This window comes from Lissotriton vulgaris, chromosome 3_1, assembly GCF_964263255.1.
Source record: "Lissotriton vulgaris chromosome 3_1, aLisVul1.2, whole genome shotgun sequence".
Taxonomy (NCBI): Eukaryota; Metazoa; Chordata; class Amphibia; order Caudata; family Salamandridae; genus Lissotriton; species Lissotriton vulgaris.
This window is the reverse complement of record NC_141689.1, coordinates 539043064-539069432: the sequence shown is the minus strand read 5'-3', so window position 1 is coordinate 539069432 and position 26369 is coordinate 539043064. Positions and strand designations below refer to the sequence as shown.

Sequence of the window (26369 nt, the reverse complement as noted above, 5' to 3'; positions counted from 1 at the left end):
GGGTTGACTATTTCAGAATAATGGGTCTAAGTTAAAAAGACCCCTGTCCTGTGCTCATCTGGAAGAGTACATAAAGTAAAGTGAGCCTGGAACTATCTCCCTAATCTGTTGGTGAAGAAGGAGGTAAAAGAGCTCAATTGTAAGGTTATAGCTAAAATTAGCGTCTGCCTGAAAGGAAAATAACCTAAAACTGAGCTATGCATGAAAAGGGGGCCACAGCAGAATCACAGAACTTAGCGGTGCGCATCATGATCTAGCTACTCACCTCTCCGTCGGTACCCCTAGGCAGACACCTAAGCCGAAGGGGAGGCAACGAGGAGAGGTGAGGCTCATATATTTATACCCCGTATGATTGGGTAATCGGCAGCAGCTGTGTTCCTATCGCCGCTGCCGGTGTTGCGATGACATTCCCTATGCGCATGCGCGGCAAGGTGACACTACACAATGCTGTGTGCACAATACCGGGCATGCGCGATGAGGCATCTCCAGCTACTGCATGCGAGCGCCGGTTAAGGAGCAGCGCATGCGCAGAGGAAAAACGGGCTGATCTAGAGAACGACTCGGAATCCCCGCTAGTGCGCGCATGCTCAGTTATGCATAACCAATACAAGTTGTCAAGAGTAACCAATAAACAAGCGGAGGGCATAGCGATACTTTACTACAGTAACCCTACCACTCGCACCTGTCAAACGAGGGGTTCTCAGACGGCGGCCACATGGATGACACGGTGAATTCCCGCTCTCAATACGAGCGTGGCCGTGTATGTTCTGGTCCCTGAAACGAAACAATGCATCCTAAGGGGACAGTGAACATCAACTTACTGCGCCTGTACTGGCAATGGTATAGATGGCTACAGACCATAGTTGATCAATACACTATGTAGATGTAGAGACACTGGATGTAAAGTGTATGAAATGCCAGGATCAAAAACCAAATATAGCGGGAGGGATCCAAGGCGCGGTAGATGTGATCACAGTGAGGCACGAGGGTTCTGACATATAACAATGATCGTTGGCTATGCCCTAGGGTAAATTTACCAGGGACATAAAAGATGGCGCGAACAGAGTCTAACCTAATGCTGTTGTCATGTTGGAGGTGGGGTTATCAAATTACCGACTTGTGCTACACTATATCTAGTTAATGCAGTGGGACTGCATAATGTGCAGTATAAGTGAAGCCAACTAATAGTGTTTGACATACTGGAAGTGGGATTGACCAATTTCTGACGTAAGCTACACTATATCTAGTTGATGCAGTGGGTCTGCATCATGTGAAGTATAAGTGAAGCCAACTGCTAGTGTATTGAGTTATTAATGGGAGATGGCGTCCCCGAAGGCTCACAGCTGGTCAGATGGACACCCAGGGTATGTTATCATTCAGACCTGAGATGTCAGTTTTCAATTTGAAAATCCAGCGTTGTTCCTTGATGAAAAGAAACCTTGAGATGTCTGTAATATGCGGTGGGATGAATGGTTGTTCCAAAACAACCCACCTAAGGTCTTCAGCTTTATGCTTTTTAATCAAGAAGTGGTTTGTTAGACAGGTGGACTGTTTGTTGCACCGTATTGTGCTCTTATGCTCGCTGATACGGGACTTCACTTTCCTGGTAGGGCCTTCTCCACCCTGGCCCCTAAGTGGTGGAATGCTCTTCCTCTGGAAATAAGATCACTGCCCACTTTTCAGGCATTCAAAAGGGCTCTGAAAACTCACCTTTTTATGCAAGCGTACCTGTAGCGATGTAGCGAATCTTACTTTCGATCTGTTCTGTTAGGCGCCTTGATACCTTCGGGTTATTGTTTGCGCGTCATAAATTTTATTCATTCATTCCTGTTGTTTTCTGTAACTGACAAAGGTATGTTGAGGTCATGGTACTCAGATCGGGAAAGGAAGGTATACTCTTTAGTAGGTTTTGCTGATTCAGTACGTCTTGGAACCCCCTAGATTGCTTAAGTGGATTAAAGTCCAGGGCTTGATTAGCCATCACTGGCTAGCCTTTATTGTGTGGACAGCACGCACCCTGCTTTGTTGAGGCTTCTGCGTGGTTCAGTGCCTAAAATATTTTTGGAACTGTTTTTTTTTAACAAAAGCTCCGGCAGGACGTATTTTGTAAGTGGTCTAATGTCCTTAGGTTGTACGTAATTGAGGCACTGTTTAGGTCCATTGAGTAAGACCGTATCAAACTTTGTGTATAGATCTTATTTACCAAGGTTACGAAGCCCTCTGCCACATGATACAACAAGTCCATTGCAGGCAGTGCAAATATCTGATTGATTGAATGCTCCAATTGCTGAGATGGATTCATATTCTGGTTATCAACTGCTTTTTAATGTTCCTTCGAATGGATTGTCACTTTTTTGTGTTGTTCAATTGTTTCACACAATATTTGTTTTTATTATTTCCTAGTTTCCATCGGAGGCATGTTTCTTTGTTGCCTGAGGCTTGTTGATACTCTTCCAAATAAGTTTGATCCAATGTTGATTGCATCACCCGTGTTTCCTACAACCTGCCTTGAATGTGATGCAGAGGATATTGTTTGTTTAACTGTGTTTGGAGCATCCCTTACTGCCACTTGGCTGTAAGGTGGAAATTTAAAAGACTAGTATTAAAGTTGTCCTTAGTTGGGCGTGTAACAGCAGGGTTGCGGTGGTCCTTAAACTGCTTTCATGAGTAAGATGAAGACTCAGTATTTGTGTTAGCTGCGTTCCTAAAGATCCCAAAAGATTTTTGCACCCCAATGTACTGGTAATTTAGGTGCTACTGCCTCCTTCGCTTTTACACTGTCCAATTTTTATTTAGTCCTTTCAATTTGTTCAGTCGCCCTTTACTTACATAGGTCTCAAAGGGTGTTTTGGGCGTTCTAAGTTGGTGGTTTAGGCCTCCCCTTTTATTGTTACGATCTCTGTTGCTGGGGATGCTCCAAGTTGTGAACAGTTTTTTCAACACTTTGTGCTGCACTTGGACTTGAAGTTGGCGGCGTCATGTTTTGCTAATTTTAACATCCCTTGCACTGCAACCATCCCCCCGAGCATTTTCATGCTTCGCATCAAACAGATTTTAGAAGATCCAATCAACTGATCAATAAAACATCCCTGTGCTCCTCCCTCACAGTGAGGCAATAAAACATCCCTGTGCTCCTCCCTCACAGTGAGGCGGTTGTAGCCCTTGGTTGCACTAGGATTTACAACCAAGAGGAGATCCCAGATGATGAAGCATGCCATCTTGTGGGTGATGGGATTCTGTCGTCTTAAATAGGACTTCTTCCATTTTTTATTTGGAGTTTTTTGCTTGTACTGGTTGTGCTCAAGAGCTCTCTTTAGGGAGTCTGATAGACCCGCCGATTTGCTGTTTGATACATAATTGTGCTGGGGATTTCTTCCCCGCAGTTCTCTAAACTTTTCCCTGAGATCCTTCATCTATCATATTTGTTGAGGAGCTGTAATAAGCCAATTAGGGCATCAATCCTCATCAGATAGTAAGTACTTTCCGTTAATCTTTAGAGTTTTGTATCCAAGCTGCTTAGTGTCTGATTGAGAGAGTTCCATGTGGTTAAAGTGTCCTCAATCGATTTTAATGGTGTACTCTGCTCACCATTGAAGGGTGAATAAGATTCCAAAGCTTCAGCCATTTTTGTATGAGTGGAAACCATTGCCGAAAGAACTGGATATACCGGAGGGGTTTCTACCTCATTTTCCAGTGAATGACCTTGGTTGGCCAATGACTCTTATTCAGGCCTTTGTAAGATGAGGGGATGAATAATTAGTTAGATTTGTGTTAATCCATTCAGTTTAATCAGAAAATCAGAATTTTCAAATGAGCGTGCTAGCTCAGTTTGCCCATTTATGACGAAGTCTGGAACTTCAACATTCACTAACTTATGTCCAGGGACTTGGGAGCAGGTATATCGCGAGGTGTATGTTTCTCAGTCTACTCTCTCCCATAAATTGAATTACTTTCAGAACCTGGTAGATTGAAATCCGGTATATCGGGAGCTCTATGAACCTCAACTTGATTGACGTGATCCTTGAAGATCAAATTAGGTTGAGTAAAACTTTGTTCTTTGTGCTTGAGAGGTTTCTGTCCTGCCGGGATGGCCCAGGCAGTGATGTATTTCCTTTATTATAAGAGTGCTATAGATGATTGTTATTTTACATTGCAGAAAACCAAGAGCTGATTGGTTTCTGTTTTAAGTGGGCCAAATTATCATGTAAGCCATGTGATCGAAGCAGTAGTTGGTCATGTGTTGAAATATGGTCCCTCTGTTGGCAAACCCCAGCGGGGTTATCAAAGAAGAACCCATTATTGTTGTTTGATCTAGAGTTGCTCCTCGAGGTGGCCCCGTGCTGCGATTCTGTAGGTTCAAATAGTAATAGTGCCTGCGCTCCAGCCCACCATTGTTAACATTATTAGCCCCTGACTAGATATAGGGTTATCAATTGTTCTAGGATTGATACTCCCTGCGTCTGACCCGGAATGTTGGTGCAAATTTGAGCCTTGAGCTGGAATAGAATTAAAAATTTTCTGCGATTTACGCTAGCTTGTTTTCCTTGTATTTCTGACCTTCGAAATCTCAGAATGACAAACTATCAAGGTTCCAAGGGTTTTCGAAGTGTCTCAGGATATCACGGAAAGGGATCTTCAAAATTGGTACTTAAAACCCGGAAAAGTTACGTTGAATCGAGTTGACTGGATGTTCACATGCTCTAATATCGGATGAAGACCTTATATGTGCAAATATCCAATTAGATCAGTTGGATTAACCAGAACCGTGTCCATTGACTATTATGGTGTACACGGCTTCAACATGTCATAATGACCGCTCCAATCAACCCCTGGCCCACAGCCGTGCCAGAGCCTCTTTCTTGCAAATGTTCTGCTGGCCCTGTATTACAATGGGCCGCTGGTCAGGCCTACGTAACCTGACTAAACTAGAGCCGGCCTTCCCCAGCCCTAGCTTTCTTTCCCCACCGTCCAATACCACCCACTACCACCACCCCCGAACGGTTAGCCACACACACACTCGGCAACCAAGCACACAACAGAGATCACCATTGCAGGTGATGCTGGCGACAAATGGTGAATGTGCAACAGTGTAAGGAGGGAGTTGGTCTAGCAAGCAGCAAAAAAACTGCAGGGAAATGGGTCTACCTTGGGAGGAAAATGCAGAATGGAGGGAGCTGGTGAGTTAGAGGACCGGGAGCAAGCGGCGCCAATCAGGTCATTCCCAGTTAATTAACTACAAGCACATATATTCAGGCAGTTTAATGCTAGCATTCATGAATCATTCAAAATGTTCAAAACAAAACATACATTTTCCTAATTATTCACTTCTAATTTTCTTTTGAAAGCATAAACCAACATAGTAGTCCTTTTTCATGAATGGATGTAAAACATATTGATTCATGACACGGTCCCTTCATTAGGAGCAATCAATATATATCTTGTAAATACTCATAAGAACAAAGCACAATAATGCTCTACACTAGAAACAGCAGCCAAAATAAAAATACGCTTTTAGTAAATAATTTGTAACTAGACACTGCAAGCCAAGGTACATTACAGCTTTTTAGCCATATAATCAACTCTGCAATTCATGAGATCGTCTGCCATGGCAGGTACAATTCTTGGAACATGCTGAAGCGCTCAGACTCAACATTACACTGGACAAATTATGGAGGAACATTTTTCTAGGGGATTAAAAAACCGAAACTGCAAAACCTTGCAAGTGGTTGTTTTTCAGACAAATTATTAGCAGCTGGAAAGTCAACTTTGTGGCTACCTTATCCAACAATACCACTTGCCCTTTTTTACTATCCATAGTAAGGCACTGCACAATCTCCATATCTAGGTGCTGTTCAAAGATTTACCTTTTGGGTGAAACACGTAGTGAATCATTCGGAACTCGCTAGAATCCTTCTGGTTAATGAGACTCTGGAAAGGTTTATCTTTTGAACTGCCTACTGCCTTTCTCAAACTCCTTTCTTTCTAAGAATTGTCTGTCAGCAGCTACTCCACGGCTGTCATCAAATTGTTAGCAAAAGAACTTCCAGTTTCTTGTGAGGAGCATCAATGGCATCCAGGGTCGGGTAGGAGACAAGCTTGCCAGAGTTTCTTAGGTGTCATATAAAGGAGGTGGAGTTAATGTAGCTGACTTAGTCAGAGCCACCCGCCACTCCACGTCATCTATATCGCTGACTCAGACCTCCACTGGAGCTGGCCCAGCACTTTAGGGTCATTGCAAGCCAGGGAGCAGTAAAGCTGGGAGAACCCCTCCTTGTCCCAAGCTGCCCATCAGTAGTCGAACCTCAAAAGGGCTGTGTTAAGTCAGGCAGGTGTGCCTTATAACATTCGAGTGCATGCAATCAACTCCCACTACCCAAATTCCTCCAGTCGTACCAAGTGTCCATCCAGAATCCTGCCTAAAGGGTGCGGGTCTGTTGGGTCAGTTTCTTGTCCCAGCCAAGGAATCTGTTGCCAGCTCACGACACGAGAAAGATGATTCTAGTAAGTTAGGAATGTGAAGAGGAATGGACCGTCCATACAGATAGTGCATCACCCCATCCAAGCCAAGACAGGCCAACTCAAGCTGATATGCAGGGTCGCTCCAACCTCAGGTCATCCAATCGTGGATGACCGGACCTTGGGCTCCTAGTAATATAAAACTATCTACTGCTCCCAGACCATCATCGTAAACAGAGCGGCAACATTTGACAATGGTAATACTTTGGGATTGACCTCTCCAAAGGAAGGAGCGGAGTCTGGCTGTGACCTCACTAAACCAGACATTGGGGGTAGGGAGCTGAAAGTTTTGCAGGGTATATAAGAAACGTGGGAGTATCATCATTTTGAGGGGGGCAACCGGGCCTAGAACATTAGGGGTCAGGGTGAACCAGGTAGTAAGGGTGGCCTTGGTCGCCCGAGATGAGTGCAGAGATTAAGAGTATGTGTAAGCTAGGGCACCATTGATATATGGACTGCTAAGTATTTGAACTTAAGGTGACAGATCAAGATATCGGATTGCCAAACAAGCACAGCATTGCCACCTTGTAAAAGAACTATGAATGATTTGCATCTGTTCACCTAGAGCCATCCTCAAAAAGGTGCAGGATTTCTAATGTGCGGGCTCCTGATACACGACGGTCGGTCAGAAAAAGGACATTGTCCACATAGAGGGCGATTCTGTCCTCCATTGTTTCACTCCACTGCCATCCCCACAGCTGAGTATCACAGCAAACTACAAGAGTCAGGGGCTCTATAACCAGCGCAAAGAGGATAGAGGAGAGACGACCACGCTGCTTAGTCCCGTGTCTTATCGGGAATTTATGGGATAGCATGCCATTGATGAGGACTTGTGCTGAGGACTGCAAGTAGAGGTGGCCAATAAAACGACAAAACTTGGTACTAAAACCCATGCAGTGGAAAACCGTGTCAAGTTAGCCCCTATTTACAGTGTCAAAGGCTTTTTCAAAGTTAGCGAACAGTAAAACTGTCTCTTTCCCTATGTTGTGGGGATTGGGCATGGCTGCGTTGACTCGACTGATGCAGTGTCTAGTGCTACGATTGAGCATAAAGCCCCACTGATCCAGATAGATAAGCGCGCCAAGTACCGGTTGAAGCCTCTTTGCTAGGATCTGGCATAAATCTTGATGCCGACGTTACTCGGGATAATAGGCCGATAGGAGGTGCAACCGGAGGCCGGATGATCCAACTTAGGAATCACCACAATAATGACAAGGTCAAGATCAGGTGGAAAGGAGCCTCTGTCCCCTTCCTCTTTATATTGCTGCAGTAGCTGTGCGGCGACAATGTCTCAGAGCTCGGAGTAATATTCAAGGAGAAAACCGTCTGAGTCAGTGATCTTACCAGGCTTCAGATCCCGAATGGCCAAGAGGACATCTCCTTCAGTAATAGGAGAGTCCAACGCCACCCCTTGGATCCAAGGGAGGCAGGGGAAGGGGATATATCAGGCAAGAGAGACTGTGCGAGCTCGCAGTAAGGCAGTGGTCACGGAGTATATAGTTTCTCTTAATAATCTGCTTATACACTTGTGGTTGCCTTTAGGCTGGTAACTGGCGAACAAGACGAGTAGTCAACAGAAGGGATTATCCATGATCCCAGATCCCTGTTGGCAAGTCTATATAGGAGAGTACTGCTTTTGTCTTTGTATTCGTAAACATGGTGGATGGATGTCCGGCCTCATGAATGGCTAGCTGTCTCAAGGAAGCCTGATCTATTTTAATCTGTCGGCTTAAGGACTCAGTGGCATTGGACGCTTCTGGCATCTCCAGAGAGATTATGCAAGACTAAAGCTTTGTCAACTGTTCGTGGCTATCCCTATCTGTATTCTTGAGATGTGTTTTAGCCATCCCTTGAAGTGTGGCTTTGCTCACAGCCCATAGGGTACTCGCCTTCTGGACAGTACTGTCATTAATAGCAAAAGTATGAATACAGCTCTTCCGAAAGGTAGTCATGTAAGCTGTCTTCTGTGAGGGACCAGGCGTTGAGACGCCACGTATACTGTTTTACGTGGCCCCCCCATGCCGAATCTATGGGAGGAATAGTCTGTGATCCCTCGTGGTAATACACTAATAGTCGAGGTAGAGGGTACGTCTGTGGCATGGAGGAATATGTGGTCAATTCGTAACGGGGCTTTCATGGAGGCAGAGGCATGGGTATATTTCTGTTCCAGAGAATGCCATATATGCCAAATGTCGATCAGGCGTAGGGAATCCATCCAAGAGACTAGTACCCTGGACAGCTCATGACGGCCGCCCGAAAGGAGGCAAGAAACGTCCATATCCAGGTCGGGAGCAGCATTAAAGTCCCAACGACAAGCAGTGTCCCATATGGCAGTGCAGCAATTACATTCATGAAGTCCTGAAGGGTTAGTCTATGTAGATGTGGAAGAACATATACACTTAGAAATTATAAGGCTTTTCTTCCAGGGTTCCAACCACCCCAACATTCCGCTTTGGGTGTTGTGAATGATCTGGGTGTCCACCAGTGGGAAGTGTTTGTAAAGTAATATTGCGACCCCTCTAGCCCCCATACCAAAACTAGAGTGATAAACCCGATCATAATCAAACCTACGCAGAAAGGAACACTGGGTGCCCAAGAGATGGGTTTCCTGCAACATCCTAACACTTGGTTGGCGGCGTCTGAGGAATTTGAGGACCATGATTAATTTGATACAGTCCAGGAGGCCGTTTACATTCCATGAAAGAAGACTAAGATTAGCCACAAGGTAAGCGTGTTGGGGCATATGATGGCAATTGAGTCAATCATATAGGTTGTGGCGGAGACCGCAAGTTGGACATAGTAGCAATCATAACAAAAAGAGATAAAACATACAAAACAAAGACCCCCAAAACACCCCCAACAACGACTCCCCACCCCTGAAGTATCTGTCGCCCAACTCTCTGCAACAAGGTAATTAAAACAGGGTATTTGAGGTGCATCTCCTTCTTTATAGGATCTGATTGTCAGTAGTCCGAGCATGCCCTGGGCCATTGAACAGAAAGAAGCAGCATAAAGGTTCACAGCTGACTCCAGTGGATTCTCCCTCATCAGAAGTATCCGCCCGGATGGACCCCGAAGCTCTGTCCAGCGCGGAGGGGTGGTGGTGGGGGATAGAAAGCAATTTGTTGGCAGTCCATGTGTTGCAAAGCTCTGTGTCTGAGGACGCGGGAACATTTACGCAGGCCACGCCTATTTCTTAGAATTATGTTGGTGATTAATTTGCAAACTAGCATTAGCCAGGACCGACAAGCCCTGGTCCGACTTCGTATCCCGATTAGTAGGAGCATAATATTGAAGAGATCAATGTTCTGTGGTCCATTCCCATGCCTCTTTCTGGGGTATCAAACAAGTGGAAGTGAGACCCGTGAGGACCTTCACCCTCTCTGAGCAACATGTGCTAGAGAGATAGCGCCCTGAGTTTCTGCTTAACAGCATCCAATGATTTGCATTGTTTTTGCGTGGTTTTAGTGTAGTCTGGGAAGATCATAATGTGAACGCATTGGAAGTAAATTTTACATTGACTACGTGCCTATTGAAGAATAGTATCTCGGTCTTGAAAGATATGAATTTTAGCAATGACAGGACGTGGTGGTGCTTCCGAAGGGGTTTTTTGTGCCAGGGCCCAGTGTGCTCACTCGACGATGAACCAGGGCGACAGAGTCACCTCTGGGATCCAAAATCTGATCCAAGTCTCAACTAAAAATCTCTGGGTGAGGGATTTCAACCCCTTCAGGGGATCTCATTAATCGCAGATTACTATGCCGAGAGCTTTGTCGAGAGCGGTTCTCTGCATATTCTGCTATGGACTTGATGGTGAGAATGGTGAACAGGAGTAAGTTCACCTTAGCCTTAAGGTCTGATAGACTGTCTTTCGTACTTGAGGGTGGGGACATGGCTCCCCACCGCAGTGACCTTCCCAGCAACATTGCAAAGGTCTTGACGGAGGAGCACAACATCAGACCCCACCTCACAAATCCTGGACTTGGGGCCTCACAAAAGTTTTGGATGGCTTGTAGAATTTGGGCCACAGAGGATTTCGGGCCTTAGCCATCAGCAGTCTGCTATTTAGTAGGGTCAGAGGGGTAAGTTGAGTACTTATCAATCTGGAGTTTAGTCCCTCCCCTGGGGCTCTCTCTTCCCTATTGTTGCCGCTTGTGAAACAGTGTGGGACCAGCTTCCGCCTCAGGAATTCAGAAGAAGAGCAGTTGACCATAAGTGAGTCAAGACAGTAGCAGACGGTCAGGCATACGCCCGGCCGGACAACAACAGTCTTCAACGCTCGACCCGCTTTCCCATAAGTTCAGTTATGGCAGCACGAGCAGCCAAACTATAGATCAGCCACCAAGAAAGGGCTCTTTGCAGGATTCCAACTGCCATGACGGTGTGCAAATTGTAATTCACCTCTAAACTTTCCATACCAATGGCGGCTGCCTCTGTTGGCCAGGTTCCAGGCAGGCATACAAGTGGGAGGGGGTAGCCCCCCAAAAGATCAGATGCAGCCCGTCTACCTCACAAGTCTCTGAGACACAGCTTGAGCAGCCGGGGAGCCCTGAACAATTATGTTCTAGCCACAAGAGGCACCTGGGGCGTCGATGGTGCATGGGGCCGAAGGAGGTTACACAGCAGGCATCAGATAGTAAAATGTAGGGCCTTGTGTAGGCAAGCAACACACCAGTGAGATCGAGACAGTGGCTTCAATCATTGGACCCCTCTGGAGCCTGCAGTCAGACCAGGGAGGAGGCTACTCCCATCACAAGCGTCTGGGCCCCCGTGGACTCCGCTGCCACGGGTCTCGTCTTTTGGACAGGCAACACTCAGGGAGGTGGGGAAAGCTGATGTTCAGGCCGTTACGATGGAGCGAGAAATAGACTGCAGGCCACGGCCAAACTCGACAGAACGTACAGAAGGACCGAGCAGTGTCAGAAGTAAGACGGGGTTGGAGAGACAGCGCCCCAGGCTCACCTGACCCCAAAGTCCTCCTCACCTGCAGCACTTCAGAGCAAGCGCTGCACTAGCAGGAGGTCACACCGGAATCCGGGCTGGGGACCACTACAATTCAATACGTAGGTGCCACACTGTCTGTGTGGGGGGAGCACGCACTGCTCTCCCTGTAGATCATGGGGAATTCAAACCCACAACCTCAGAAAGGGCCCCCGAGGAATCTCAGATAGGGTTGCTGTGCCAGTGCGATGGCTCAGGACGGTAGATGCGATCAGATGGTGGAGGAGGTCCAAGTAGCATCATTAAGACGTGTCTGCCATCTAGGCTGCTTTGGCCAAACCCCACTTGATGATCTATTTTATAAGCATTTCTTCCTATTCAATATAAGATTTCCTTCATGGACTATTCCAGGCGCCAGCTCTGCAACCTCTGTAATACTTTAGCCTGAAGCATTGGTGACTTTTTGGTGCTGGTACAGAATGTGCTTTGTTGAGTATCCTTCTCCCGGCAGGTTCGGTGATTAGCAGTGTCTTCCATTCCTAGACGACTTTCCATTACAGATCTTCAGCAGTTGTGTTTCGAGGGCAGTTGAAGCTTGTCTGATTGGTATTGTTTCTATGGTGTTTTCTCTCCTCTACTGTACATGTCTTTCCAAAGTGAATTTTAAAGGGATGGCTAGAACAGCGTACTGTTTTTTTTATGACCTCTCAGCTGTGCGGTGGCTCGTGCAAGTCATGTATGTCTTCCTTTTGTTGTACCATTGTGTACGACCTTGCGGAGCACCTCTACTTTTTTATCAAGGATTATGTCTCTTTATTGTTTTTGACAATGAGTTTCTCTCTGGGTATTTGGCTTGTTTATGGCGCTTCCTTCGGATCCAGATCTCATATAATTAGATTTGCTTCTTGGAGGTTTTCAGATATTTATAAAGTGCCACTCAACCAGTAAGCCTTCAACTGTAGAACAGAAAAACATGGCTTTTGGAGGTTTTCACATATTTATAAAGTGCCACTCAACCAGTAAGGCATAAACTGTAGAACAGAACAACATGGCTCAGACTGTTGGTCTCCTGTCTTCCATCACTGGTTCACTTTATCACGCCTATCTCCAAGCTTACATTTCTGGTTTGGTTGATGGCCCATCATAAGCCCATTTTTACTGGTAACATTTTGATTGTTTAAAGGTATGTTTTCTTCTTGGAGCTTTCAGTTAAACAAAGTCATCTTTTTGCCAACTATGGCTCATTTGAATAAAACAATCCATCTCATGATGGATAATTTCCTGTATTAGCTCTCTTATCAGAAAATTAACAAGACCTTCTCTGGTAGTTTCAGGATTCAATCTTCAAACGGGAAGGATGCCACTGCTGCTTTGCTGTGGTATATCCTGATGTGGAGATCCAAAAAACCGTCACCTTGTGGTCTGCCCCTACTTTCACAAGACATTGCCTTAAATCAGTCAATCTCCAGGGGTGATAGTCCGGATTCCTTGAAGTACTTGTTGGGAAAAGTGCTTCTTCCCTCATTCGTTTTCCGATTTTCTTACGGGTTTCACTGTTAATCGCTATTAATGCAGATCCCCTGGCTGAGAAGGAAAAGTTGCTTACCTTTAATCGTAGTTGTCCTGCAGCGAGATCTTTATTATCATAAGCATCCCTCCCTCTGCCCCAAGGGATATGGACAAGGAAGTTATTGTCTTCTGCACAGGATCCTCATTATCTTTAAAAAGCAAACCGACCTAACTGCCACTGACAGAGCATGATTGACTACTAGAGGACTGTGTACGTTTTAAAGGAGGCAGTACATTCTTCCAGCATCAAAAAGCTGCAATTCATGGGCCTACATTGTCTCTGTTTTCTTCCATTTTTCTTTTTAAATGTTGTACTAAAGAGTATTGTCTCATCAGTGGTTTAAGAGTAGCAACTTTTTTTCCTTAGATTTCAGTGTATGTTTAAAGAAAAATATTAAAAATGTGTCTTTGGACAATATAAGCCTATAGATTGGCTGTAGATAGGCTACTAAAATTGCTCCTTATCTTTAACCCACACCACACCACTCCATACTCACTCTCTCATTCACTTTCACTCTCTCTTTACTATCCTAAAGAAACATTCCTATCATAGGAGGGACTTTTCATTTCTTTTTAATTTAAACATTTCCCCACCGGAGAACTTGGATTGCAGTAGAGTAACTTTTCAGTTGTTCTGTTCAATCGAAAGGATCGCTTTATGCTTCCACCTCCTTGCTGTTCATTTGCTCACATTCTGGAGATTCAGATGGGGTGCTGCTGAAGAAGCCCTTCATCAACCAACATTTTGTGATTGTTTCTGTTTCCTCAGTGTGCTGTGCCTCGCTTATGATAGGAAGCCCAGCAAGCAACAGCGATTAAAGGAATGTGTATATACCAACCCGATGATTGATTGATTGATTAATCTATGCCACTGGTAGTCACTCTGGCCATATTCCAGTCCATTGTTTCTTCTCCAATGTGCCATTCTAAACACAGTGCTAAAAACCTGCCATGTTCAATTCAGTCTTGTTCCTGTTCCATTTGGAACAGTCCAGCCTGAACTGCTTATCCTGGTCCCCTGACTGGTTTTAGCCTACTTATGCTTCATCATAGCTTGAGGTATGTGGGGCAATGTACACATGACTTAAGTCTCTGCATACCGGTCATGTATGGCATTTTCTTGCAACAAACTACAAGGTGATGGAAGGAATATTTCAATTAATCTCAGCCAATAATAGTAGTCCAATAAACCCGCAATAATCCTCACACACACAAAACAACATATGCAAGAGAAATGAAAAGAATAAAAGTAAAAAAACTAAAACAAAACTGCTGCCTAAACATGCTTGGCATATACTTGCAATGACAAATAAAATTAATCATTGCAGCAGTTGCCGTTTTTCAATGGGATTGTACATAATTGTTCGGGTTGAATGTGCCATTCTATTGGATACTTTTAACTGGTGAACACCCTTTAGCGCCAGACTGGATCCAGAGATTTTTCTTAGTATGACGCCGAAATGCCAACTTGTTTTAGGTTTGTGGAAATTACCTGAAAAGGGGGAGATTTGGAGAATGTCAGGGATGTGGCAATGCCAAAATGTTTAAAACACCCAAAAACGTAGCACTTTGTATGTGTTAACAAACATTAATGCCTATTATCTCCCCAGAAATGCAACCAAATCAACTCTTAACGTAGAAGTGTTTTTCCAATGCTAGGACGGGTATGGATCACCCTCCATTTTTCAATGGAGCATAGAGTGGAGGACATTTCCCACTGTACAACAACAGGTGGGAAAAAAGGAAAATAAATGACTACTATGGACATGACTCCATTGCTGCTCTGTAGACAATCTGTGAAATAAACCTATTGCCATCTTGAAATGTTTATCGAAAGATTTGCATGCATAATCTTAGGCGTGTTTATGAGTCCCCACAAAGTTTGAAATATATACCCAAATCATAAGAGGAATCCTGGTGAGCTCCTTACAATTTTCAAAGTAAATGTACCAGTGTGCTGAAGACTGTCATGTGATAGACCTATTTTGCTGATCTTGTGTTTCATGCCACAAAATCAGGAATGAAGTCAACAACTTTGATCAACTCCTTAATATTTAAAATGTTAGACTATCTCATCTTCGACACGTGTAGGCTAAGGTACCAAAGGTAAATCTCGGAATCTATCGCAATGATAACTGCATGTGTAAATGTAATCATTTATTCAGGTTATTTCTTTTCAGAATCTCTTGAATATCTGATAACATGCTTTCATACCAAACAATACTTTGAAGCAAATTTGTCTTTTCTGCCTTTATGTTGTCTTCCCTTAACCTAACCTTTTATTTTTCAAGAGCTGGTAAACGATTTAGAGTCGATTCTAATTATTATTAAGTTGTGTTGTATTTTCTGTTTTAAATAACTTTTAATATTGGTTGTGACCCTTTTTTTGTTTGAATTTTTCTATTGTATTTTTTTTGGTGTACAGATATTACATATTACATTCATGTGTAGCAGATGTGTGACATAAAATTTCTAGTGGTAACAGCAGAGCACATCAGTGCAATAAGGTTCAATAAGCAATATATCAAACAGAAATAACAAACTTTTAAGCAAAATAGGAGTACCAACATCAGGACCGCAATACATTATAATAGGAGGAGAGGATAAAAGAGCATTATTAAAGAGAAACAGGGTGAAAAAAAAAGAACATTGGCTGTGATCCTTTAACCAAGACTTGTGTTTTTAGGACTGTATGGAGTATTACGTTTTATTGTAATTGATTCAAAGAGGTCTGTAATGTGGATTGCTGTGTTTTTACTTCTGTTCAATGATTTCAATTAATCAGCCAATACTTTTAATCTGAATCTAATGATTGAACATAAAAAAAATACCTAATTGAGGTAGCATTTTTCATTGTTGAATAAACTGTATACAGACTGTAGCTGTTTTAATAACTTTTTTTGTTTTTAATTAGGTGAAGAATTAACAAAATCAAAACTTTCACCTCCCACTGAGTAAGTTTTCTTTCATGGTGTTTACGGTTGAGTAATATTATTTTGTATTATTTTGCCTTATCATTTGTGTGTTTTATTTGATCCATTTTCTCCTGTACTTTCTCCATCAATACCTTTTTACATTTTAATATTTAAACTGGTTTATGGTGTATTTAAAATGGAGCCTTTCTGCATTTCGTTCTGGTCTGCTTTCATATATAGCAAGTACTCTAGTATTTTTTGTAGTTGCTGTCTAAGCCTTTGTGGTACAAAAGGGGGTGGTGATGGAGCATCTGAACCAATCAAACACTCACACCCAGTCAACAGATCTGGGTTTAATCCATCACCGTTCTTTAGCCCACTCTGCCACCCCAGTTCAGACGTGGCCATATGCAAATCAGTCTGACCCTGTGCCTCATGGGAACAGTCCAGCCCGAACTGCCAAGCCATGCCTTACCTGGACCGGAAACAAGCTTCCTAGAACCGGTTTCTGGCATTACAGCCGTCTTCAGCCAGACTTACTTGAATCCAGTGGCAAAGTGAGCAAGGGACTCACGTCTGAGCATACCCTGCCAACTTATGGTGAAAAAAGCGGTACAAAAGGGGGGGAGGGTGATGGATAGAGCATCTGAACCAATCAAACACTCACACCCAGTCAACAGATCTGGGTTTAATCTATCACCGTTCTTTAGCCCACTCTGCCACCCAGTTCAGACATGGCCATATGCAAATCAGTCTGACCCTGTGCCTCATGGGAACAGTCCAGCCCGTACTGCCAAGCCATGCCTTCCCTGGACCGTCTAAGCCTTTGTGGCATAATGTTTAATGTGGACTTTTGCATTTCTGAGGTGTATGTTGTACATGCATCTCCTCTCTTTGTAACCTGTTACAGCATTAGAGGAAAAGTTAACAATCATACAGCCTATGCACCTTGCCAAGTATCCACTTCATTCTGTTTTTGTGTAAACCCTGTGAAAGGAATTGAAGATTCAGGCCCATGGTGGATTGTTAGGCTGGGTTTTGTTCTAGCTTGTGGGCTGAGGTTGGATGTTTCCTAAGACCTCTCCCTTCCGGTTAAATTTACATCCTGAACTGGTCAGCGAGGCTACTAGGTGTCATTATATCTATGCGATTAGCTCAGTAATTGATTCCTGTGAGATAGTGGAATTTGCTAACAAGCAGTTTTGTGGGTTTCAGTTAGCAGTGGTCTGAAAGCTGAGGGCAGATGGTCATATTTTAGATGGGTAATAAGGACTGTGTGTATCGTGGTAACTGATGGCGTAACTAGAAATTGCTCCAGAGGGTGCTAAATTAGCACTTTTGTGCACATATGCATGGCCAGGTCCTTTACTTGCATGTGTAACTATCCGGTCTAGTTCCTGAGATCATAGCTTCATTTACTCTCATCTAAGTCCTGTCATCATATCACTACAGAAAAAACGATTATGGTAAAGACTTTGCCTGCACACTGTCTGTCCCAAACATCTGAAGCGTTCTCACTCTATGGGTCAACTGAAAAACCCAATTTAATCAATACAAGTCACCACAAAAATTGAGGAGCACAACATTTTATTTCGAAAGTCAAGCAACATTTTCAGAATTTATACATTATTTATGACAGACTATGACGGCAAAACTATTAATCAAAGTACAATAATCAGTTTCTTCCACATGTAGGTTGTGTTTACACAGTGTTTATTCACACACATCTTCAAAATTGTTTAGATAAAACAAGATGACATTTCCACAACCAACAGCCTACGCGTTTCGTCCCGATTCACATGGTACTACTTCAGGGCTGTTAAACATAATCAGACACAAATATAGGCAAGACATTAGAAAAACAACCAAACTAAATACACTTATCAACAAAACATCTTGATGAAAACGAGTTGTTACTATACATGTACATTTGAAATCATTGGTAATTTGATGGTCATTCCCTCAATTAATACATCAGAGAACAACATTGAGTTCTACACACAATAAATAAACACATTTATCCTAATAAATACACATTGTACATGAACAGATCCCTTCAAAACAACATTGCGCATTTATATGTATATCTAGATTCCAAAAGAACCCCACAATATTCATGCATATTTTGTTTATAGTGCGCTGGGATCAGCGTAGGGTTCCTATAAGACACCTTCCTCAACTCAAAATTCCTTCATATTCCCCTCACCATTGTTTTGCGGTCTCTTATTCTAATTGTTAGTAGAAGACTATGAGATTGTATTTATATCCCATATTGCACAGTGGGGAATTAATAAACTCCATCATTGTTTTAATTACCTCATCTCGACAGCACCATATTTTAAAAAATAGTTACCATCCTCCTCAAAGCATGAAGAGATAGCAACTCACCAGCACTTGTTATTGCAGTAATTTCAAACCTCACAGATCACATGCCTGTTTAGCACTCTGAGTGAAGTTTATGTCAGCTAATATGGTCTAGAGATAAAATCAGAAGGAGATAAACTTATACTCCATTCAGCAATGCAATCCAACATAACCACAGTTCTATATGCACCAAAAACGCGCCACCACTAAAAAGCTTCTTACCCAATGTGCTTACTCAATATGTTGAGCACATGCTAGTTAAATCAAAGACGTGGCCAATTTCATTCACGGTGCCCTATTCACTTTCCTGCTGTCAATAAAAAACAACCATGTTACCCTCCTGTCATTTAATCAAAAGGCTGCATGGGCTTATCTTCAGGACGCTCACCTTTCCTTAGTTTATTCAAGCCAAGAAGTCCATATGTCTTTAAAATGTCATTCCCATCTGGGCTCAATTTTAACGGCCCCTTCTTGCGCACATCTGTGCACCAAGAAACGTGTAGTGCCTCCTGAAAAAAAACCATATACCAAAAGTCACTACTATCTATGTACATGCTCAAGTAAAATACACCATTGGTAAAAAGAGGTTCTATAATCCATACATCCTGGACATTCCGGCCACTGCTATCAATTAATAACTACACTCTACATGAGTTTATGTCCTTAAGCCAAAACACAGGGAATGAAAACTAGTAGTTTGTTTTAATATTGCAAAACACATCCTGTATTCTAAAGTCAAGACTCTCCAATAGTCTAGTTTGCGTCTTGATCCCACCGATAAATACAGCTGGTATCCATTCATTTGTACACGTTTCTAGCAGCCCACAAACCGATATAACCGCCACACCCTCCATTTCAACAGGGACACTCAGATCAATGCGATTTAATACCGCTTAAAGCAACCCACCAGTCCCCACATATCACGCTACATTCAAGCCACTCTTCCTGGCTATCTAAAAAGTTCTAACTGTGTCTGCGGTCCTATATTAATGACCACTGTTATGTGCGTCCATATTCCACACCCCGCAGACACGCCTTTTAAATCTGCGTCTATTTCGCTACGTCCATCTCTAGCTACTTAATCTCACATAGAACACGACCATGTGCCATTCCTCCACGCTGTCAGTAGTTTTAACTTGCATCACGCTCCAGTCAAGTTGTTGCGAATATCGTACACCCCTCCTTAAACCATACTTGCACCGTTCCCTCAACAAAGTCCGGCATCATTCATCAAAACTTTGTATCCAACTCCCCTAACTCTCTCCAAGAGCAGCCGTCAGTGGTTTCCCGGTCTCAACCGTGTCAATGTTGTGGTATCCTTTAAAAGTACCTCCACACAACGTGATTGGTCTACATCCATGCATGTAAGCAATGAGGGACTAGAAAGCCTTAAAAAAACTGTTGGTCTTCTTTAAACATGGTTAAGCACTATACTCTCCATTTTACTAAAAACCACGCCGTTGTTCACCAAACCTATTCGCATAATTCTATTTTACAAGACATTTAATCCCATTTATTATGTCCATGTCTATAACCATTCTCGTCAAACATAACAAAACAACCAAACATGCCTCCCTACAACCAACATGATTGGTCCATGTCCATAAGCGCCAGTGAAAAGGGACAAAGAGATCCTGTCAAACTCGTCGGCCATCTTTAAACAAGGTTGTGATTGTGTACAGGCAATTCTAGTCGCCTGTTAACAAACCCTCTAATCTCATTTGTTGTGTATATGTAGATATCTCTATATATATATATATATCTATCCATGTGTGCCAAGTTCCAACTGCTGCGTCTCCAGAACAAAGGGCGCGTCGTCCAAACGGGCTTACTGGGCAAAGTCCGTAATTAATTTTCAAACTCCTTTACCAAAGTATAGGAAGAAGACTCCATATCTTGCATCATAAAGAATTTATTTTTACAGCAGTCGTCTGAAAATAAATTAGTTATGATGCAAGATATGGCGTTGTCTTCTTATACCTGGGTAAAGGAGTTTGAAAAAAAATAAATATATATATAGAGCCATTTTAATCAAACACAACAACTAGAACAAGCATACCTGTTCACAACGTGATTGGCCCACGTCCATGAATAAAAGCGAAAAAGGACAGGAAGGTCCTTTCTAACTTATCGGCCATCTTTAAAACATGTTTTGGCCAGTATGGTCAATTCCACTCCAACAAACACTGTAGATCACAGGGTGTGTTACACAATTCCATTTACCAGGTTATCCACTCTCCTTTATTCTGTTCATTATATGAATAACCATAAATTCTCATTCTACCATGTGAACTACTATACACTTGATCTCTCAAAGAATTCCTGTACATAGCACAGAATTCAAAACAGCCACGTCCGTTCTACTCTTTATTACCCAAACCTAATAAATATCAACATCTGCTTGGATGTTCAATCCACAAAACACATTACCTAGAACATAAAGCAAGTATAATCCCTGCTGTGTTAAGAACAGACCCATATCTCAAAGGTGCACACAAATGGATGAATAAAAGGAGAACAGGTAGAGGAGGCACTTCACCTAGTCTTCTATCTCAAACTCTCAAACAACGATTTAATATATTTGTGCATTTCCAATAATCAATATACTCCGCTTTAAAGGAAATGGTGAAATTCATGTTCCACATTGAGGCCTAACTCAACAGCTATTAGAGGGGAAATCCATCTGAATTCTGTTTGCCTCAGCTCCAGCTCCCTGTTGCCTCCCCTTACATTTGCTTTTACAACATCTATTCCATGAAATACAAATGGTGACTCCTTATTTCTTTCACATTTATGAGCTGATAAGGAGTATGAAGAGTCTTTATTTTTAATCGCTCCCAAATGATCTGCAATCCTGTACCTCAGTTCACTAGTGGTACTACTGATGTATACCTTCCCACACGTGCAGATGATTGCATAAACAACAAAAGCAGTGCGGCAATTGACGAAGCTGTTGATCATATATACCTTCTTGGTGTTGAACCTAAACCTGGCGATCTTATTCAAGCCCAGAGAACACATACTACAATTTGTAAAGTATAAAAACCCTTTGGTTTTGGAGGTAACCAGTTCAACATATTTGCCTTTTTTGTCTCTTATGTGTAACTAGGGCTAACTATATATGTAATGGTACATCCTCTCCTGTATGTGATTTTATGATTTTTACTCACTAATGTACCGAGGCCTAGTACGCTCTCCAGCAGGCCCCAATGTTTATTAAGAACATGCAAAATCTGGTGATCCGATGAATTAATGGTAGTTATTAGGACTAGCGGTTTCTCTTTTCTGCCTCTCGCTTTTGACCTTAACAAGTCCCCTCTGCTAGTGCTGGAAACCTTCTTTCTGGCATCGTTCAATAGTTTTTCATCATATCCCCTGAGGGATAGCCTATTAGTGAGGCTATTCAGATTTCTCACACACTCCCTCTCCTCACTGCAGTTACATTTTACCAACAACATTTCCCTAAATGGGATTGCTTTAATTGTACAAGCAAGATGCGCACTGTCCGCTTTTAAAATGCTGTCGGTTTTCGAAAGAGTGCTCTGAATCCTGCTATCCTTTATGTATATTTCAATATCCAGAAAAGATATCCTCGTTCTGTCAGTGTTCATAGTGAATCTGACATTCCAGTCATTGTCATTTAGGTACTCAAAATATTCTTCCATTTGAATAAGGGTACCTGTCCATATCAGTATAATATCATCAATAAAAAGCCCCCCAATAAGGGACATACTGTGTCCATCTGGAGGCACCACAAGACTAGGCATGCCTCTTCTCAGACCAACCTATTAGTAGGCTACTTTGTGTCATTGTTTCCGTGCGATTAGCTTAGTAATTGATTCCTGGCTTGTACTGTGAGGTAGTGGAATTTGCTAACAAGCATTACTTGGGTTTGAGTTAGCAATGGTCGGAAAGTTAAGGGCAGATGGTCATATTTTAGGCGGCCTGATAAAGCGTGTGTGTATGGTGGTAACTGGTGGTGTAACTAGAAAGCGCTTCAGAGGGTGCTAATTTAGGAATTTTGTGCACGTTGGTAGCACACATGCATGGCCAGGTTCCTTTCTTGCATGTGTAATTATCCTGGCTAATTCCTGAGACCACAGCTTTAGTTACTCTCAGCTAATGCCTGTTATCCTTTTATTGCCATTTTTTTCATCCTGTATTTTTTTCTAACTTCATGTTTGATAGTTTATGACACAACACTGTCACCGATCCATGCTTGTATCATCTGCTGTTTAAAGCACCGGAATCACATTAAATCTGTGTCCCTTGCTAGGATAATCATTGTCTGGTACACACCAGCACTTTATATGTGAATACTGGTAAAGGATTCCACAGAAAATTCCTAGCCTGAATGAAATAATGTTCACTTTTAGATGAAAACATTGCATTTTATCAATAGGAGGAAGATATGAGAAGGGAGAACAGGTTCTTAGTTTCCCGGCGCAGTCCCTAGTACTTACATGCCAGATGTTCAGGTACCAAAGTGCCTTACTTGCCTTTGTTCCTCCCTCCCAAAGTCACAATTAGCAGCCATACCACCTTTCCTAGTATCAAACAAACTGTTTCCATCAGATTCAGTTCTTAACCCCCATTGAAGTCGCAACAAGGTCCCAGGACCAAAGGGCTCTTTGGAGACAACAACCTCATCAGCTCCTTATCTCTTTTAAACTGTTGGGTAGAGCCTAGCTCCCCGCTTGGCTAGAGGGCCACAACCACCCTAGTGCATCAGGAAATTGACCAAATCTATAGTGTGGATATGGTGTTGCAGAACCATTTAGAAGTTGAGCTAGACTCCTTCACTAGGCATGGGTCAGAAAACAAAAGCTTATTTCAATCCAGTGACTTTGCCGAAGTGCACCTGAAAGTGACCACTCCTGTCCATTTCCTGGCTTCTCCTCTTGCCTCCCATGTTAGCGGGAGGATGCCACCTGGTTAATCCACGACATACACTGTTGAAAGAAAATGCTAAAAAGTATGCCTTACCTGGTTTTTGTCCAGATAGATCGTTTTCTAATTACTCATACGAGACTTCAGTGCTTTGTTCTAAAGCCAGTGTGTTTTTTATTTCACTTCTTTTTGTACTTTTTTCAAAGGATCAAACCATTATTCTCATGTCTCTTACTGGGCCACACAAATATTTCAAAGACATATTTGCACATTCAAAACAATATGTAGTACTGTTATACCGCTAAATGCAAAACAAAATTCACAGTGCAATATATATAACAATACATGAACAATACAGATACAGATGACCAGTTCGTAATTAATAAAATACACTTGGCGAACACTCAAATGAGAACCCAAAGGTTAATGCCTTTTGTCCTTCCTATATGTAACGCTCAGGTAATACTTAAATCAAAAGGTGTTGTCAAAAGGGGACTAAACGATATATGCATTCCCTTGTGGCACGACCAACTCCATGAACACAAGCCAACGTGTTTCAAACCCTATGCTGCTTAAGGGTTCTCCTCAGGACTTGGTGGTCTTGGTAAACAGAAAAAATTAAAACCAAAGAATGTGTCTTTTATTATTGTCACTAGCCCTCACCCAACCCACTATGTATATTAAGAAACTTTTTTTTTAAAACCTACTTTGTTTCAGTTACTGATGAGGCTGTTTCCTTGTGGCACCATTTTACTCTAATTAGCACTGCTGTATTGAAATGAGAAATTATTATACTCTAGAGCAGAGCACTTTGAGCCAGTTGTCGTAGAGAATGTAAGGGGGAAATATGACATGGAGAATATGACGTGGAGAAGCGTGGCTCAGTGGTTAGAGGCGGCAGACCCAGAAGCTGAGATCGGCCGTGGACTAGGGTTCGATTCCCCGCCTCGGCGGGTGTCGGCTCAAAAAATTCCACGGAGTCGACAATTCTCGCTCTGGTGCCTACTCGACTCACGGGGTCACACTCTGCGACTCTGGGTTTGCTTAATCTCCACTACGGGGCCCCTCGCAGCGGGATGCCTGGCTTTCACCTTGTGGATACCCGGCCGGGGAATCTCACAGGGGAATACCAGGACCGGTTCCCTAAGCAAGCGCCTTGAGGCCCCTGGGTTAAAGTGCGCTATATAAATCGAAACACATTTACATTTACATGTACCTTATTCCTTCTTTACTCCAGTATTGGAACTTTCATAGATTCCCATTGCTTGTATCATTCCCCGTCGTCGGAATGGGAGCCTCGGTAATAATATATATATATATATACCTAGGTAAATACACCCTAATAGGTGTAAAAAAGGTAAAAAATTAGGCCTAGGCCTCATTATCTTTTGCAGCCTATTGCTGTCATTATGTAAAAAGACCCAAAGTCCCCTTAGCAACCAATCAGATCAGCCTCACCCTGTAGAACCTTCCTGAGAAAGCTCAGAGCCTCAGATTTTCTACCGCTTCGTTGGTGACAGGGAGTCTCCTTAGAGCTCTGCTCTAACTTCAACTTGAGGTACTGTTTAAACAGTTTTCTTTAAGGATTTCTTTCAGCTTTGTCATGGCTGATAAGGAAAAGAAGAGCCTTTTCAGGTCTTGTGCCACTTGTGGCAAAAAGCGACTTTATACAGAGGATCAACATCAAGACTGTATTTACTGTCTATACCCAGACCATAAGGTCGATAAGTGTAGTATATGCAGGAGAATGTCTGTTAAAACCCTCCGTGATCGTGAAGGACGGCTGCTTCTGTGGCTCAGGAAGTTGGAAAGGAGGGAGGAAGTAGTGTCTGGTGATGAGGAAGATGCCAGATCAACATCTTCAAAGACTTCATTGAAGAGGGGCGGATCGTCTGTGGACACTTCAACTGAACCCCCCTTAAAGGCTGTGCGTGTGACCTCTGATAGGTCTGGCAAGCCAGGGCCTATCGAATCTCCTCACGTGAGTGTAAAGGAGAGGGAAAGGCAGGCACTGCAGGTGCAAAAGGCTAAACTGGATGAGAGCTCGGCTGGGCCTTCCCACCAGGTTAAAGTAGCCAAGTCCGTCAAAAAACCGACTGTAGAGGCTTCTACAGGGGTCAAGAAGGACTCTAAATCATCTGAGGTGATTTTGTCTCCTCAGTCGTCGACGAGCCATCCAGCGACGACGAGGACGACGACGAGAGCGTCGACGAGGACCTCGATGTCGATTCCGTCGACGAAGACTGGATCGACGACGGCGTCGTCGACGATGACCACGTCGACGGTGACCACCACGTCGACGAAGACCATCCCGTCGACGATGACTATTCCGTCGACGGTGGCAATCTCGATGACGACGATCCCGTCGACGAGGCCGGTGAGCCCGTCGACGACGACAGCTCCGTCGACGAGCCCGTCGACGATGGACCCGTCGACGATGACAGTTCCGTCGACGATCCCGTCGACGGTGAACCCGACGACGATGATGGTTCCGTCGACGATGCCGTCGACGGTGAAGGGACTCTCGTCGACGATGCCGTCGACGACGATTCAGAATATAGAAACGGTGGATTTGTTTTCAACGCCGTTGACGACAGGAGCGCCAGGGAACAACAGAAGGAGGAGGATAACCCCAGATATGACTTCTCCAAGGAAGGTACCATCATTACCTCCACCCCTTTTGTTGGATGAAGATGACTACTCAGAAGAGGAAAATGAGATGTATGGGGACGCTTACAGTCCATCACAATTGAATCTGAAATACCATGATTCGGATTTGGATGAGGAATATTATTATCAAAAGGAACAGCGGCCAGAGAGACAGGTTGCATACCAAGATACCCAACCACAGCAGGGCATGGTATCGATGCCTATAAGTCTTTTGACAGACTTGAGGGCTATGCTGGAGGAGTATAGGAGCAAGAAGGGGTCGCAACCTGTGGAAGGTCAAGCACAGGTTCAACCGCAGGTGGTGGCAGCGCAGTCAGTGCGGCCTGCACAGGAAGAACATGAGAGAGCATATCCTCCGCAAGTCCAAGTGGATACCTCGGATGAAGAGGAAACGGGGCAAAACCAAGATCAAGAGAGTGAATGGAACCAATATATTGCTCCGGATCCGGCTTCACCAGTGCCAGACCCGGTCGATTCGCCTCCGGCTGATGTAGGAGGTTTCTT

At 43.4% G+C, this 26369-nt stretch overlaps 1 protein-coding gene across 2 annotated transcripts in view; it reads left to right on the top strand.

Annotated features, from left to right (window-relative positions):
* Positions 1–26369, top strand: part of FCHO2 (FCH and mu domain containing endocytic adaptor 2) — a 1161485-nt gene that overhangs the window by 671931 nt on the left and 463185 nt on the right. For both annotated transcript variants that reach the window (XM_086960798.1, XM_086960797.1), the window contains exon 15: positions 15941–15980. In XM_086960798.1, the coding sequence (XP_086816924.1) occupies positions 15941–15980 (40 nt within the window). The remainder of the gene's footprint in view (positions 1–15940; positions 15981–26369) is intronic.